The sequence below is a fragment of the Athene noctua genome, chromosome 2 (assembly GCF_965140245.1).
Source record: "Athene noctua chromosome 2, bAthNoc1.hap1.1, whole genome shotgun sequence".
NCBI classification, from domain to species: domain Eukaryota; kingdom Metazoa; phylum Chordata; class Aves; order Strigiformes; family Strigidae; genus Athene; species Athene noctua.
The window spans coordinates 3,730,844-3,747,875 of NC_134038.1; the positions used below are offsets into that span (position 1 = coordinate 3,730,844).

The 17,032-nt window shown below is 41.6% G+C and overlaps 1 protein-coding gene across 14 annotated transcripts in view; it reads left to right on the top strand.

Moving 5' to 3' along the window:
• Window positions 1–17,032, top strand: part of TSNARE1 (t-SNARE domain containing 1) — a 533,649-nt gene that overhangs the window by 333,104 nt on the left and 183,513 nt on the right. Inside the window, exon 12 of one of the 14 annotated variants that reach the window (XM_074898358.1) lies at window positions 3,358–4,039. The exons of the other annotated variants lie outside the window; for them this stretch is intronic. Within the exon in view, the coding sequence (XP_074754459.1) occupies window positions 3,358–3,405 (48 nt within the window). The 3' untranslated portion in view covers window positions 3,406–4,039. Of the gene's footprint in view, window positions 1–3,357; window positions 4,040–17,032 lie in introns of those variants that run through there. 14 annotated transcript variants of the gene reach the window in all.

The following is a 17,032-nucleotide window of genomic DNA, read 5'->3' on the forward strand; positions in this document are numbered from 1 at the left end:
TAAATTTATTACTTGACAGTAAGGCCGGTCGCAAAGCTGCAAATAAGTTAATGACAATTTTGGCTAAGAAAGTCAAAGAGTAGTCAGGCAGAAAATGAACACAGCACAGTGTAAAGGATCTGCTTCCTTGAGCCAGCTGGAGCTGCTGAAATAACCTGCCCAGTTAGGAGGGCTTTTATTCTTTGGATATGTTAATCAACTCATAGGGCATAAATGTGTACTGACCGGTATTTATGGGAAAACACCTGAGAGTCTCCCTTGCCCTTGAAACAAACCTGCATAGACTGATATCACTTAGAAAAATTCTGCTGCCAAAGAAAATGTGCAATCCAGATCTCCTGTAGAGGACAGGCAGCTGTCCTGTACACTACTGGATGAGGATCACTAGACAAATGTGACAAATGTGGCAACCCCAGCTTGCTCTCTGTCACCTCTTTCATGAGGTCCCCTGAGATGTGGACAGAAAAAGAGGTGAAGGATTCGTGACTTTGGTTGCTGACCTGCTCTCTGGGGTTTGTCAAATGGCATATGACATCTCCTCTGTTACCTGACGTGATACCTGCTCGTCTTACATCCTTTAGGTCATTGTCTCCGTAACATGACGAGAAGGGTCCTAGTCCCACAGCCCTCAAGGGCTTTTCTAGGAAGCAATGTTGGTGCCACTTGCATGCACATGGATAACGCAATGCGAGTGTAGGTCACCCTCCTGGGTTGCACGTGTGATTGTGGCTGCTTTAGAAATATCCAGAATGGATCTGGGACAACAGTCAGCCAGATGGCTTTGGGGTGAACTGCTTTCAAGGGAGCTGCCATAGTTTTACACACTAAATTCCCTCCGTACTCTTCTGTGCTTCTCAGAGGTCAAAAGCACGGGCTGTTTTTTTAAATCTTACTGAGTAGTTTTCCTTCTTTTGTTAAACTGCCAATTCATTAATGTATTTGGCTGTTACCTACAACCTCTAGTAGAGTGTGATTGTCCTGTAAATGCAGACTGGCTTACACACATTTGTTATTCATTCCTATTTGTATGTATATATGTATATAAATGTGTGTGTATATAGTATTTTTAAATCGACAAATGTATACATGAATTGAGAAATCAGAAATGTCAGCCTTGCTGAAACGTTCAAGCTCAAGACCTACTGTAGACCTTAATGAATGGATTTCTGTCAGGAATTAAGTAACTGGTTATTTAACATAATGTTTGCATATAATGCAATGCCGTCACTTCAACAGTACAGCTTGGAGCAGCAGTCCCAACCTGTACATTAACATAACAAAGCGCCACTGAACAGCTTTTCTTTAACGAGCACAAAATAAGGCATTTACGTTCCCTGAAATGATACAAATTTTTAAACAAATGTAAATATCTTTCTGCTGAGCTCCTTTGTCTGCATTTTACATTTTGTAAGGGACTCTTTCATCCCGAGATGTGGATGCTAACAGTGTTTTATTGCTTTGTGTGAATTCTCATGTCCCCCTAAACTCTTCATCCACTCACAAAAAAACCCCAACAAACCAAACAACAACAACAAAAAAACCCAAAAACAGCCTGCCCCCCCCCCCCAAAACCCAAAAAAACCAAACAACAAACCCATAAAACAATATTAAAGAGCATATGGGGGAAATGCATGCTAAGTAAGGTAGCAGTGGCCAACTTTCGGGCTGTGGGATGGCTCCGTGCAGCCCCCAGCCCTCAGCCAGCCCCTGCTCTCAGCCCAGGGAAGGGAGCAGTAGGTGTTTGTGCAAATGATTCTTCTTCCCTCGTCTCTGTTCCCTGCCATCTCCCACCCCTTTTCAATGGATGTGTACTTGCAGGCTGCACCATGGAGTATGTGTAACTCTTTCCTGGTCACCATAGAGAGGTGAGATACCAAATAGGAACCCTTGTGTGTGTCCATCTGACATAAGGCAGCTTGTCTCAGAAAAAAAAAAAAAAAAAGGATTGGGCAGGATCAGACAGTTCAGAAAAGTAGATATTCTCAATTTATCACTATGCTCCTGATCTCAGATGCCACACGAAATCCCTAAGTCCGTGACGGATACCATAATTATCACCCATATTATTGTTTGTAGTCCCTCTTCTCAGCTGTAGACCTCACCCCCTGTTAGTAACACTTTCTTCCTTCACCAGGTAATTTCTCTAAGGAATCTTGGTTGTCAGATATTACAGAGACTCTACGGACTATATAGAAAAACAGCAATGCCCATAACACCTATCCCTGATGTAGAAAAAGTTTATCTCCTTTTATTTTCGATAAAGTTTCTCCCGCCGTTGTAAATCATTGTATATGTTCTGATTTCAGCACTGCTTAGTTTATGTTAGTTGATAGGTACTTGCTCTATCTGTGCTGCAATAGAGGATGTGGTAGATGAATTTGTAATTAATCGTTAGTAAAAAATAGGTATTACATCCCAGAGAAATTAAAGGTTTAGTGGAAGCTGTCAAAGTTTTGGAAGACTTTTTTTTTAAAAAAAAAAAAAAAAGTGCAGATTTTTTTGACCTCATTTTAAGTTATTATCATTACAAAAATAATTCTTTGTGCTTAAACTCATTTTTACTACAAGTAACAGTTAAGCTGGGTCACTGCATTATCTGTAGAAAGATGCAGAGTCAAAATGAATTCAAAAACATTAATGTTGGAGACTGATACTGGAAGCAGAGGAACAGAGGCCTGGTGCTATACGAAACCCCTCGGTCACAGAGGCTTGACAATCTTACTTTGTCGTCCTACTCTTCAGTACACAAATTGAGTTTTAAAAATGACTGAGGCAAACAAAACAGACAGGGAGGATTCAGAAGAAGTAATCTCCCACGGCAGACTTGCTTCAGTGCCTTTCCTTTTTTGTGAGGGTCTCATATCTCTTAGATCTAAAGCAGAAATGATGATCCTTGCCATTTAATACCAATGGCCTAGATTTGTATTCTGAAATGTCACTGTCCAGGCCCCTAGAGAAAATGATTCATCCCACCTATCTTAAAACATCAATTTTAACATGGGTCATGTTTAATATGTTTAGAAAATAGGGGTTTATTAGACCAAACATGGGTGACGGCAGCATGTATATCTGAGTTCGGTGTCGACTTCCTTTACACTGACCAAGAGGAGGAATTGCTTCCACCACACATCTTGTCATCTTACAAGAGATGTCTAACGTGGGTCTGATGACTGCCTCTCTGTAGATGCCCGTCCACTCCTTTGTCTATAAATTCCAGACGATAGCAATTACATTGCAGACATTGCAGGGGAAAATTAATCTCATGCCTATCACCTATTCCTTTGTCAAAAAAAAAAAAAAAAAAAAAAAAAGAGGATCTAGGCACCAGAATGCCTCAGTACCTGTCTTTTACATTAGCTCAGGTGGGATGAACATCACACGGAGGGGCTGGCTGTGACAAGATGAGCTGCTTGGCTTTGCTCCGTTTGTTCATAGCTTCCTGCAGATGGATTGAGAGGAAGAAAAAGAAAGAAATGCAGACTCCACGGATACATATTAAACCAGTTACTCTTTTTGACACGAAGTTTGGCCTAAGTTCAGCTTGGCCGCACTGACTGAAGGACTCTGTGTGCTGACTGTTGAAGCTAATTTGTTTTGGAAGAGCTGCTTGTGTTGCTCTGATTAATGCCGGTTGCTTTACTTCCCTATATCCTCTGTGGAAGTCAAGCTAATTTGGATTCACTGGCGTCGCAAAGGCAAGCAACAGTTCAGTGACCCACTTGTGTAGTCTAAGAACAATGAGGTTTTTTCCTGTAAAGAAGCAATTCCTGGGTCTGGCTTTCAGGGATACACAGAGGGGCACTTTGAAGGCTGGAGCTTTAAGGGAAAAAAAAATATATATAAATCTGTGACATTTTCAGAGATTTTATTGCCTGGGGACCACCAATAAAGGGCTGGCTTCTGTCGCACAAATAACTCATCGGTATTTTAAAAATAAAATAAAATTTGAATTTCAAAAATCACCTTCTCAGAGTCTTTGAAATTCCCTGGCATGCTAGCCTCTTAAAACACTTGCTACTTATAAATACTGCGATAATGAAGATTGTCTTCTCGTCTTCCCTATGGGGGTATGCCCTAAGATCCAGACTTATGTTGCCATTTAATCGTTTTAAAGCTAATGATTCTAAAACTACAGTGTACAGCCAGTTAGCACCACAATATGATGGGATTGCACCCTGACATCTCCTGCAGCAGCCACCTAGCATAATGCAGAGCTGCGTTGGACTGGCGTGGTTGGAATATTTTGATGCAAACAGAGCTTTGTAGCTCTCCCAGGACAAGAAGAGGCTAGATGCTCGTCAGGCAGATTCGTGACTGAGATGTAATGACAATCTACCGCTAACTGTAAGGTGCAGCGTATAGAATCCACCTCAGGTTGCTGTTGCTTAGCTGTGTCTGTCACCAGTGTGAGTGTGGCTGTTTGCTGCTTCTTTGGGTAATTAGCACTTGGAAGTTTTATCTGAGGGATTATGAAGCTATTCTTTCTTCTGGCGGTTTCTGCCTGTGAAAGTGATGGGAGCTGAATTAAAGCTGCAATAGGAACTCCGAGCTCTGTTAGGACTCCAAGCAAAAGCCATTACTGAAGTGACTGTAATTACATGACTGAGCCTTAATCCCCACTTCAGCAGCAGACGGAAACTTTGCCGCCATCCAGAGTCCTCACGATTCTGTGCCACGATCTTCAGTGAGTAAAGGAAGTCCTCCCCAAATTGCCTGAATCTCTCAAAAAAACAACCAATTTGCAGTCCCTTTCTACTTTTTGTTTCTCAGTCCACGGCAACACACTCCCACCAGCTCAGTTCAGAAACCTCTGCCTGGGCTTCCCACTCAGAACTTCCAAAGCAATTTCTCCTCCATAGCACTTGTTTTCCTGCCACCCCTTCCCTCTTCCATGAAGCCATATCTTAATTTTCGCTCTCAATTCCAGTCTCTCGGCCCTCCCCTGATGATGCGTGGCTGCCAGCAACGCTGCTGCCTCAAACAGCCCATTCCCTTATAATGATCCTGCTAATTTGCTTGCCCGGATTGCTCAAAACCGACAGCATAGGGATGTTTGCCTGTCTCACCTGTCTGATGTGCCCCCACATGGTCTGTATTGCTGCAGAGCTTTAAAGCAAATCCTTGCTGCATGCCTACTCCTACTTCGAGGCTCCTTTTGTCTTGGCAGTGTGCTGTGGCTAGTGAGCAAGGCTGTCCAGTGCTTTAAACAATTTAATTATTACACCCTTTACTTTCCCCAACAAACACGCAGCAGCAGGTGGTTGGGATATAACTTAACGCTTCCTTTTTTTCCTTGCTCCACTGGCTCCCTATGAGAGACAGGCTGAGTTTTCAGATTTAGGAGTGTTTTATTTTGAAGCAACTTCTGTTTGTGCATGGTTTTTTACTGTATTTTAATGCAGCCCATTTACAAAACAGCTGCTTACCATAGGAAATGTTGTTCAAGTCAGCGGCAGTCCAAGTGATAAATGAGCTGCGTGAATGCAGCAACTTAACCTCAGTGAGGTCTGAGCTGTAGCATTTATTTAAACCTATCTTTGTTTTCCGTAAATAATGAATCTGTGTGATCAAATATTTATTGGGAAAGGGTTTGTTTAGAGCTTTTGGATGTCGTGCAGTTGGGAACTCTTGCATACGAAGGTAAAATCTTTCAGGCTATTTGTAATCACAACTGAACATTTCTTTATTTGTACCATCAAAAAGAGAGAGTTGACTCAGACAGGTGGTAGCTTAATCTTTTTTTCTTCTATTATAAACCATGCCCAGTAGGATTTTGGGAAGAAAAAAAAAAAAAAAAAGTCTATTGTGAGCTCACTTTTTATTTAAGTACAAACATAAGAAGGAAATGGAAAATTAAGCACAAGAGGAAATGGAAAAGGCAAGAATGAAGAAGAGAAGGATATGACGGGAGGGTTGGGAGAAAATGTAGTGGTGAGGCATTTCTGATGTAGCTGCTTTGGCTGGTGAGTGAGTTGAGTGGGTAAGATGTAGTCTTTACCAACTGTTGACCTCGGTGGTATGCAACTATATAAAGTCAAGATTTAGGATTGTGGGTTACATTATGCATGGTGGTCTGGATTCAGTAGTTCAAAGGCAAGGATTTTGTATGCGAAAGCTGAACAGGACTGATCTGTGACAATTCAGAGATGGCAGAAAGAATTCACATACTGTCTTTTGTTTTTCTATCTCATTTGTTTAACAAAGTCTCTTTCCAGAGTCCAATTTAATTTTGAGGGGTCAGAGATTAAAAAGCAATTTTCCCTCGCCGACAGCAGCATAAACTAGTGAGTTACATTTCTCTTAATGGCCTTATTTAAGAGAGGAGTGAATGGAAATCCTTGGTTACCGAGCAGAAAACCACACTTGGAGTCATCCTTGTGTCCAGTGGTGGCACATATAATCAATTGCATTGCTCAAAGGTCAAAGCTTTGAGAAATGGTATTAAACCTGCCTCTTAATGGTCTAAGAATACCAGAAAGTTAGGAATAATAGAATAAATGGAGATGTATACCTAACCTGGATCCGATGAAAACCAGGAGCAGAAGCTAAGTATCCTAGTTTGAGCCCCAGCTGTATAGCCTGAGGTGGTATTACACTGGGCTGTGAGCTTGTCAGATCTCATCAAGCAGCAAAATGGTCAAGCTTGGACAGTGTTCATACGGGAAACCTCCACTGAGCATCTTCCCATGTGTGCATCAGTGTTTTTCTGTTCACTTTCTGAGTGACTCCTTCCTGGCACAGGGATGATGCCCAAACAGTGCCACCGTTCCTGAGGTATTGCATCAAGTTTTGATAACTAGCGTCAGTAAAGGTAACACACTGGTTTTCACAGCCACGGTGAAATTAGTAGTTGAATTCCAGTACAGGGTTTTATATTTTGATTTCTGTGCCTTGGATGTTTTACTTGATTCTCATAAGCATCAGTTTATCAGCTCATTTATTTTTTTTTTCCATAGGGACAGTGTAGGGACCTATAGCCAGTATAGTGACACATGACTTGGTACTTAAAATTTAGGCAGCTAGTACGAGACAAGCTAAGCTTCCTTTGCCCATGCCTCTGAAAGACAGTTCATGCTTCTTCTCTTGGATATTGTACATTAGTCTGTGATGAATAGTGCCCTGGAGGTGAACATCCTGCCCTCAGGCTGATAGAGAAGTACCTTCAAAAAAAGTGCTTAACTACTAGGCAGCTAGGGTTTGATTTCTTTGCCTAAAAATAAATATTTAGTATCCTTTTGCACTGAGTAGAGAATCCTGCTGTATTTCTGTCTTTGACTATGAAAGTCCGTCGTTCCTCCCAAAATCACAAGCCACCACTGCCAGCTGTGTTTGAATGTGACGGAGAACCTGGGGTATCAAACGGCCAGAAGTACCTGAGAAAGTAAACACTTAGTCCCCTGTTTTGTTTTAATAACTACATTGATCACGAAGGGAAAATTATATATAAGGATAAAGAAGTTACAGAAAATGAAATTGCTTTTATTTCCATTTTGACAAAATTTGGAAGCACTTTGTTCAAAGGTCTTTTCCATATTCCTGAAATAAATCGCAGGCCTGAGAGGGCACATTTGTAGTACAGCTGTCAGGTCATGGCCTGGCACTATGAGAAGTGGAGAACAGGAATTGTTAAGTACAACTGATGTTCAAGAGGAGAAGAGGGAGTGAGTTATAGTCTTGCTAAGTCTGACTTCAGCAGCACGCAAAGCTCTTGAAGACATTTTGAAATGAAGAATTAAACATGGAGTTCAGTGGAGAGTGGGACAAAGCGGGATTTCACTTTACTTTGAAAAAGTAATTGCGTATATTTGTGAGGATAAAGGATTTCGTCAGACAAAGGTAATGAAAAAGACTTGACTTTCTGGTCTTCAGAGAAACATTTTCTACAATTACATCACATAAGGATTGTTCTTATTTAGAAGATTCATAGGAAAAGAGGTGCTGCCGCAAGGCCATAGCTGGTTCTTGTATGGTCAGCTCTGATGTCTATTCAGTTTGTTCTACATCACGCACTGGTGTGAGCTCAGACTGGGCAGCTCAACCCCATCTTTGACAGTATTCAGTCATTGCTATATTCTCTACTGGGCTGATGCATGTGTGCAAACCTGCAATAGCTTGGGGATGTTAGGCTTCCTCCTCATTCTCTCACATGCAATACAACGACTAAGCACAGCTCTCCCTGGATTTTCAGATCAGACGGCACAATGTGAATGGATGTAGACCTCATAAAATGTTTTCAATGCCTACCCCTGGTCCACAATAACATGGCATGACTAACTTGGTTAGTGTTTAGTTTGAATTGAAGACACCTGACTTTGCCTGCTCTGTAGGGACCTACGTCTGATTTGAGTGTCTAAATTCCCATTGTGTTTGGTGGATATGGACGGAACAATTCAGTTGCCAAACACAGGCATCTAGTGTCATTTGAGATGTACTTGGGAATTCCAAACAGCCATGTGAGGCTGACAGATCTAAGACCTACAGGAAACCCACAGGCTCCTGGGCTGGAGGTCACCTCAAATGATACTGGACGCTTGTGTGTGGGCAACTGAATTTCCAACTCAATGCAGTCAAGAGAGAATGGAAAAAGATTCAGCTGACCTCCCAGTAATTGTGTATTTTGGAGCTATCTAATTCACTCCCTACTCTTTATGGGGTGGTTGTACCATAATTATAATAAAAGCTTAGACATCAAACTTTGTGTGGATGTGTAGCACATCAGGTGTGGATACGTATTGCTGAACAGAGGAGGTTCAGACTGGACATTAGGAAAAAAAAAATTTCCCAGAAAGAGTGGTCAGAGAGTGGAACAGGCTGCCCAGGGAGGGGGTGGAGTCACCACCCCTGGGTGTGTTTAAGGGTCGTTCAGATGAGATGTTGGGGGATGTGGGGTAGGGGAGAACTCTGTAGAGTCGGGCTGAGGGATGGACTCGATGATCCCGAGAGGCTTTTCCAACCTGAAGGATTCTGTGAACTGGTGTTAATGGTCTTGATAAGTGGGAAAAGCTTAGGTGGAAAATTGGCTGAACTGTCAGGCTTAAAGGGATGGAAGTGGCTGTGTCTGACATGGGGCAACCCATGGTCCCTTTCCACAGAAGCCACTCTTGCCAACACCTGGACACAGACACCCAATACATAGTTAATATGCTAATAATTATACAGAAGTTTGAAAGAAAAAAAGAAAAAAAATAGTGCTAAATATTATTCATCATATTTTTACTGGACTCTAATATCAAGCAAGACATTTTTTTTCATTATACTTGATGGTTAGAAAACATCAGAAGAACTGATTTTACCTCTTGGCTATTGGTCGTAATCCAACAACCATGACTTACTAGTGAGATAAACTTAAAGTGAAAATCTTACAGTTGGCTTTTTTTTTTTTTTTTTTTTTTTTTTTACATAAAAGCTAGGGCATAACTTCAGCTAAAACCCAGCGACTTAGATGTATTTATAATCTTCTCTAACATGAAACAGCTATTTATGACACAGATTTTCTAACACAGAGACAGCTTGCTATAGATTTTTGTTGTCTAACAGAAGAGCAAAGTTTGGGTTGTAGACTCCCTGTGGACCCTCTGGTCAACAAAAGAGACTGTCACCTAGAGAGAGAGATTCAAATCTTTGTAGGCTCTTCAAACAGTGTAAGCTGGAAAATCTTCAACTAGGCCTGGCACTTGTAGTTTTATAGGAAATTAATTTTTGATTGGGAACGGTGCGGGTGCTTCCTTTTTTGCACTATGTTCAGTCTAAGAGGGGAATGTATGTTGAATCCATTGGTTCTGGATATGAAACCTATGAAAAAACGGAAACGTACATGAACAGATAAGACCTAGGTCCTACGTATTCATTAGTTTCTAGTGCTTTTCTGAGTGTTGCACCTGTTTGCTACAGGATAAAATTATTTCATGGACAAAATACTTTTTTTTTGGAAGCAAGCCCGTCCAATGTATCACTCAAATACTGTTAGGCAGTCATATATCCATGGAGTCCTGCCAAGTAAGCCAGATATCAATTCTCTCTTAGTAGGCCCTCCAATAGTTTCTTTATCATTCCTGTTAGTATTTCTTGATAGACAAATCACTAGACAACAAGTTCTCTAGGCTTAGTTCTACATTAAACACTGATCACATCAGTGATCTCAGTGCGGTTGAACTAATCTAAAAATGTAGGAGATTGAGGTTGCCCTTGAAAAGTCTCATTGGTAAATGGGGAGAAGCTTCTTTCAGACAGTCATGCCAATGAAAACCTTCCGCTAGCTGGTTTTGGTTTCCTTAGGAGCATATGAAAAGCTGAATCCGGAAAGTACACTTTGCCTGGTTCTGCTCAGACTTCCAGCAACAGGAGTTTTTTGGTTTCTACTTGAATTATTTCAGTATTAAGTAGAAAATCTAACCCTGGGCTGGTTTTAACCTCTAAAGTTGATCCTCAGATAGTGTAAATGTGCGCAGTTCTCTAGACTGAATATTTTTTACACCTTTTTCTGCTACAGTTATGTGCTGGTTTTGGCCACGATAGAGTTAACTTTCCTTTAGCTGAGAGGGAGCACAGCTAGAGGGCTGTCATTGGAGTATTCCATATCATGTGAATTCATCCTCCATGTATAGGTGGCCGGTGCTCTCCCACAGCCCATTTCGGTTTCGGTTTCCTGGTCGGTGCAATGGGATTTCTGGTGTGGTTGGGATCACTGCTGGGGGGTGGGCTCTGTACTGGTCACCAGTTGGTAAGCCATCACACCACTGCTGCATTTTACCTGTTTGGACTTACTATTGCTTCCGTTGTTTTGTTACTACTACTAAATTTTTTTTTTTATTCAACCTAAAAATTTCTTTTTTTTTTAGTCCCTCCCCTATTTCACAGCAGGGAGTGGGGGGAGTAGTAAACAACTGGCCACATAGTGATTGGCTACTGGCCGAGTTCAAACCACGATGTTACAACCTGGTAGTATCAGTTGTCATGGCTTGTCTTCTTTTTCATGGTCTATGGAGGCCCTAAGTAATAAACATCAGCATGAGCTTATCTTTTAAGGCATTCAAGTTGTACTGTATCTAAGTAATCTTTTGTCAACGTCAAGAAACTACATGTATTCATTACACTATTTCTAGTATTTTCCATCATCAAACTCTCTTGAAGTAGTAGGTGCTCCAAAGGCAAAGCAAGTCCTTTAGTGCGTAGTATAAAACATGGAGAGAAGCTTGTATCCGCAAAAAGCTCAAGGAGAAACAAAGCTCATGAATACTTTTCCTAAGTTCACGAGTACAGTGACAAAGAAAGCACTGCTCCTTGAGTGCTCTACTGCCAGGGGCTTCTTGTTATGTTGCTAAAATGTAGACAATTCACGTTCTGATACGGTGAACCCTCGCCACGGACAAGAAGAAAGTGCTTTGTTGCACACGAGTGCCTTTGAAGACAACTCTGATGTCTCTGCCAGCAGAGGTGGAAGTGCTAGAAGCTAGGGGTGCTACAGATGAGTTCTGTCTTCCTCATCTCTTCCTCCTCACAAACTCAGTCTTTGAGAGGTGGTCATGCCAAACTACCCAGCACTCCAAGCGTGTTCTCTCCACGTTTGGGAAGCAAGCGCTAGACATCCACAGCCAGTTGAGCACTCTGATATTCTCCTGGTACAAACATCAGAGCTTTCCTTGGTCCAGTAGAAGGTTTTCCAACAGAGGGTCATCCTGGAGGACTCAGTGGAACAGAAAACGGCAGCAAATATTGTGGGGGTCCTTTGAGTAGACACTGGGGAGACTGGTGGGTGCCTGGCCCTTGTGCAGGGAAACAGTTTCAGTGCAAGGCTGCACTACTGCTCTCCAGGTGTCTTTGCGGATAGGTACTGGGCAGAGTGTGGAGCAGATTGGGATTAAGGTCTTCTGTGGAATGATCTTAGAAGACTAGGAAACATCTAAAGAAACTAGTTCCTTTTCATAACACACAACTTCGTTATTACATTTTTTTAAGATGACTCTAGAAAAACAGTTTATGCAATGGGTCGAAAGTTCATTATGTTTTTTATGTCCCAATAAATACTTCTGTAGTTCCATCTTTAGTGGGTCCATCTTGTGTATATTTTCCGTAGCTTATTTTTTCTACTTGCTGAGTGACAATGTACCATTCTTTTTTTTTTTTTTTTTTTTATAGACAACAGTGCTGTCCATTTATGAGAAACAATTCTTACATCAGTTCTTTTTACTGTAGAAGACATTTTTCTTACATAGATCTGAAACATATAAAAAGTGAAATAAACTCTGTTCATATTTATCTTTACTCTTTAGAGTCTGTCCCAGTGGATATTACTCTTTTCCTGAAATATTCTTTTTAGAAGAGTTTAAAGAAAAGGATATAATCTGTAACTTCAGGCTTTCACTGATGTCAAAGGCACACTTCTCGCTGCCATTAGTGGAAGTAGAATAGAGCTCTATCCACTATACAGGTCATATTTGCTGATTTAATAGTACTGGGGAGAATTCATGAACATACAGGTAAGTTTTTTTCTAAGCAGAGAAATCTTAAATTCTACTCTGTCTCCCAGCTTTCCCTTACTGTCTTCCCAGTTGTGTCTTTAAAAGATAAGGGTATATTATTGAATATTTAGGAGTATAAGGATGTAATAATAACTGATTTTGGCTATCACCAAGATAATAAAAAATGCCACCACCACATTTTTCTTTAAGTTACAGTTTCTTTGATCTAAAAGGAATATGAATGCCATGTATTCATATAACTGCATATACCTTGCTGTCTTCCTTCTTCCTTATTACCGGAAAACATGCAACACACGTATCCCCAAGGCTCAGAAACCACAGACCAAATGAGACCCTCTTGCCTTTATTTTTAAGTCCCAAGTTTCCGAGGCATTCTGTCAACTTCATGTTATGTGGGCTGAACCATTGTCTGGAGGTGCCTGTTTGTTGCTTTTGGAGGGAGTGTAGGACAGCTGGCTTCCTATTTTGAGCTCCTGAATTAGACATCTGAAGTTTAGTTGGATAAGTCTGAACACAAATGCTTCAGAGAAAGACGTAAGAAAGCTTCAAGTAGACGAAAGTGTAGTACCATGAAGTTCCTGACAGATACTTTCATTTCAGGTCCAAAGACTCAGATTTCAATTTTCTTCCAGCTCTTCTTCAGTAATATTGATGGACACACAACCACGCAGCCACACAAAAACTGCTCACTTCTCCTTCCAAATCAGCTCAACACTATTTTGTCCAATAATATGATGCAAGTATTTTTTGTTATTTTTTTCTCTTAATGAATCAACTTTCTGCTTCAGAATGCCCTTTTGTGTTAAAGATTTTTTTTTTTCTTCAGTTTTATTTTATTGTGTTATCTGCACAATCTAATCTGGGGGATTGGGATCCTGCTGATAGTGAGCAACATTTCTCCCTGACCATGCAAGATGTAAATAGATCTGAAACTAGTGAAGAAACTATTGAACTTAATTTTTGCTGACTGTTAACATGGTTGAATTACCCATGCTATATTTGTGTAAAATGAAGGGCCAAGACTGAAAACCAAAACTAGTCTATCGCTGCTTGGGAAATGACTGCATGTCGGCTCTGAGCAGAATCACCAAGCGTGCACTCAGCTTTCAGCACTCAGGATCACACACCTTAACCATGTTTCCTTACATCTGAAGCACAAGAAAATCCAAGTACTGTGTATCTTTGCTACGAGCAAAGAGCATGAAGATAGAATTCTTTATAGCTCAGCTGATTCATGGGATGGGAGTCATCTCAGCTAACCTTGGGTGCATCCAAATTAGGAATGCATCACTGGGTGTGTTGTCTAGGTATTCACTAGAGTGTCTCTCTCTATATACATGTCTATGTATTCACTAGAGATCTAGGAAGTGTTATGATTCATGTATATGGCTACTCAAAGATGAGATCAATGATGCCGTAGCCTCCCAGGGACTGTAAGGTCTGTGACCATCTCCAACATGGCCTGTGCTGTATCGTTCAGGTCCATGCGGATGTGTCAGATACCAGCAGGACATATCAAAGCCAGATGCTTGTGTTTAGGTATCTGGATGATCCCATTTCAGGGCAGTTTATTATGCCATGTTAGTGTTTCAGTCTGTGTTATTTCAGTGATAGATGGTGCCTGGGTTGTGACCATATGCTTTAGATTCCTCAGTGTGGCTTTAGTGTGAGTCTTCATCACATCAGACAAGGGCCATTTAGTCTGGTGTCTGGTGTTGGGCACCCATTTTGAAATAGGGGCCAGATACTGACAGTCCACAGGAAAGCAGCAGGAGTGAGGGAAGGCAGGAGCTTGCAAGCCTGACTGCAGAGGAAATATTACAACAGAAGAGTTGGTTAAGCTAAAAAAAAGAAGATGGAGCTGAAGATAACAGTCTCTTAGAACATAAAAGTGTGCAGCAAAGAGGAAAAGAATAATCATTGCTTATTTGTTTATTACAGATGGGAATATCAAGAGGTAATGGACTTAAATTGCAGCAAGAAAGAATCAGCGTCAATATGAAGAAAAGCTGTCTAATGATAAGGAGCTTGAAACACCTTCTGTGGAGATTTTAGAGTCTCCAGCACTGGATATCTGTAACAGTATCTAGTGAAACTTAATTCAGGAATGGTGTTTGTGTAATTGCTTTTACTGTTGCCTGTCAGATCACGCTGCAAGGTGCAATGTAAACAGGACGTTCATATTGTATCGCATACCATCATTATTTAATCAGAAAATGTTGCAGCCATGAATCATTCTTTGATTTTCATTCTTATCCTCTCCTCCTGCCCTGCATCCTTCCCCCCCCAAAAAAAGTGTGTTCCTGTTAGGCACCTGCTTTAGGCATCAAAATCACTGATTTAATTTGACAGAGGCGACGAGACTCAGCATTTTCTGTCAACTTTGATTAGAGCAGCTGTTGGGTATAAATCACTGCTTTATCCAAATATTTTCTACCTGACTTTCAGGGGTCCTGGACTTGGTTTGCCGTCCCCATTTGTTCTCCAAATTATTTCCACAAAAAAGGAGCCAATAAAATTATAGTGTGTGTCCTCGGTAGTGCTTTGGATGAGGTAGCTGAGCCACACAGGCATTGAAGGTGAGGTACGTGGGAGCTGGGCTGGCATTGCAATCTCCTTGAAGAATAACAGACAATCATCATATTTCACTTTAACAAGCTGCTGGATTTCTGAATCCTGGTTATGTTTGATTAGCATCAGGGCTGGAAATAAGGAGGATTTGTAGGAAGAGAGAAAATGAATGTGCTGGTAGAATTCAGGAGAAAATGCATCTATACTGCTGAATAAAATAAGGCCAGGAGCTGTCTTGGGGATCTAACGCCTGGTCATGTCTCCATAGATAAATTATAGAATCATAGAATAGTTTGGGCTGGAAAGGGCCTTTAAAGGTCATCCAGTCCAACCGCTTGCAATGAGCAGGGACATCTCCCATGCAGAAAGAAGGTGACAGCATCCAAACTGTCCATTAAGAATGGTCATGCCATGTGCTACGCTGGACCTGGGTCATTCTTTGGGAGAAGAGGACAAAGCTGCCTCTAGAAGCACGCATTGGTGACGGAGAGCCAGCATTTGTGCTTATGCTTCACCTCTCTTTGAGTTACGAGTATAGAGATAGCTGCTTTGTGCAGGGACCTCAGTGCATCAGTACTCTCTGCCTATCTTCCCCTGCCCCAGGGGTTTGTCTGACCATGACTTAGGCTAGCTCTGACACACACTGCTCTGTATCCTTGGATTACACTGCTGTGAGAAAGACCTGTGAGATGCCTCCATGGCAGCAGCACCCTGTGCTTGGGAGATACAACAAAGCTTAGTCCCTTCCTCTTGGTCCCTGCCTGAGCTAGGATGTAGGTCTGTCCTACCTGGCCGTGTACCATGCTGAACCTGACCCAACTCACTGGCTTGACTTTTTGGCATTGGTCTTGAGTCTGCCGTATTTCTACAGATGTGTCTGGAGGCCACTGACCCTTTGGCTGAGCCTGATTACTGTCGCTAGACCTGCTCTGCTCTTGCTCGGGTGCTGTGGGACTGAGCCCCTGTTAGTGAGGATGCTGCCCCAGCTCACCTTGCTGGTTCGCTCTCTCCTGGCTTGCCCTCCACAGGAGAGCAGCTGGCTCTTGCAGCTCGCTGACAATGTAAGGATATAATACAGTAAAAATTCTCCTAGGGATACATAAACTTCATTAGCACTTGGAATGATTTTTAAGAAAGCTGAGCCCAGTGTTCACAGGGATGCAAATCAGTGCAGTTCACCAGCTCTGGCAGTTTTTCTGTGAGTCAGAAGACACATTTTATTCTTGATGGTCCAATCAGAGATGCACTTTGTGTGCTCCTTGGGGTCTTGTTTGATTCAATGATTTTGTTTGTTTGTTTGTTTGTTTTCTGGTTTGCTTGTTGGGGCGTATTGGTAAACAGAAGGAATATTTTTTGACCCATAGATTTTGAAATAGATGCGGTGTGGTAAGTAAGGATATTGAATAGTTGCTTTACAACTTTTTAATTGCCTTAAAGGAATACCTGATTTGATAAGATACGGGGGTTCTTTTCTGTGCTAAAAGAGATAATAGAGTCAGCATGAACTGGTGACTGAGGCACTACTTGAACCCTTAGGCTCTGATAGAGACTGATGTCAAATAACACATGGAAACAAATCTTCTCCACCATGATCATAAAGGTGACGGTGATTAACTGGCTGTAAGCCCCTATAAATGGCAACTAGAATTCACAGTTTTTAGGAATAGATATGCTGGAGGACAGAGGAGGGGAGGGATGACGTATTTCTCTATCAACCTGGAAATTCATTTTATAGAGAAAAAGAATGCTGAATATAGGTACTGCTTGCATAAAGCCAAATTGTGTTGGCAGGGAGGACGGTAAATTCTGGGCATTGCACTTAGAGAGGGTTTAAACATAGCAGAGGATCAGCAGCATGCAGTAAAGTAAGACCTGAAAGTCCAAGGATTTGGAAATGAGAGCAGCATGCCCAAGACCAGACAGCAGATTGATCTGTGCAGTAGGAGATGAGACCACAGAGCAATTCAAAGCAGCAGAAGGAA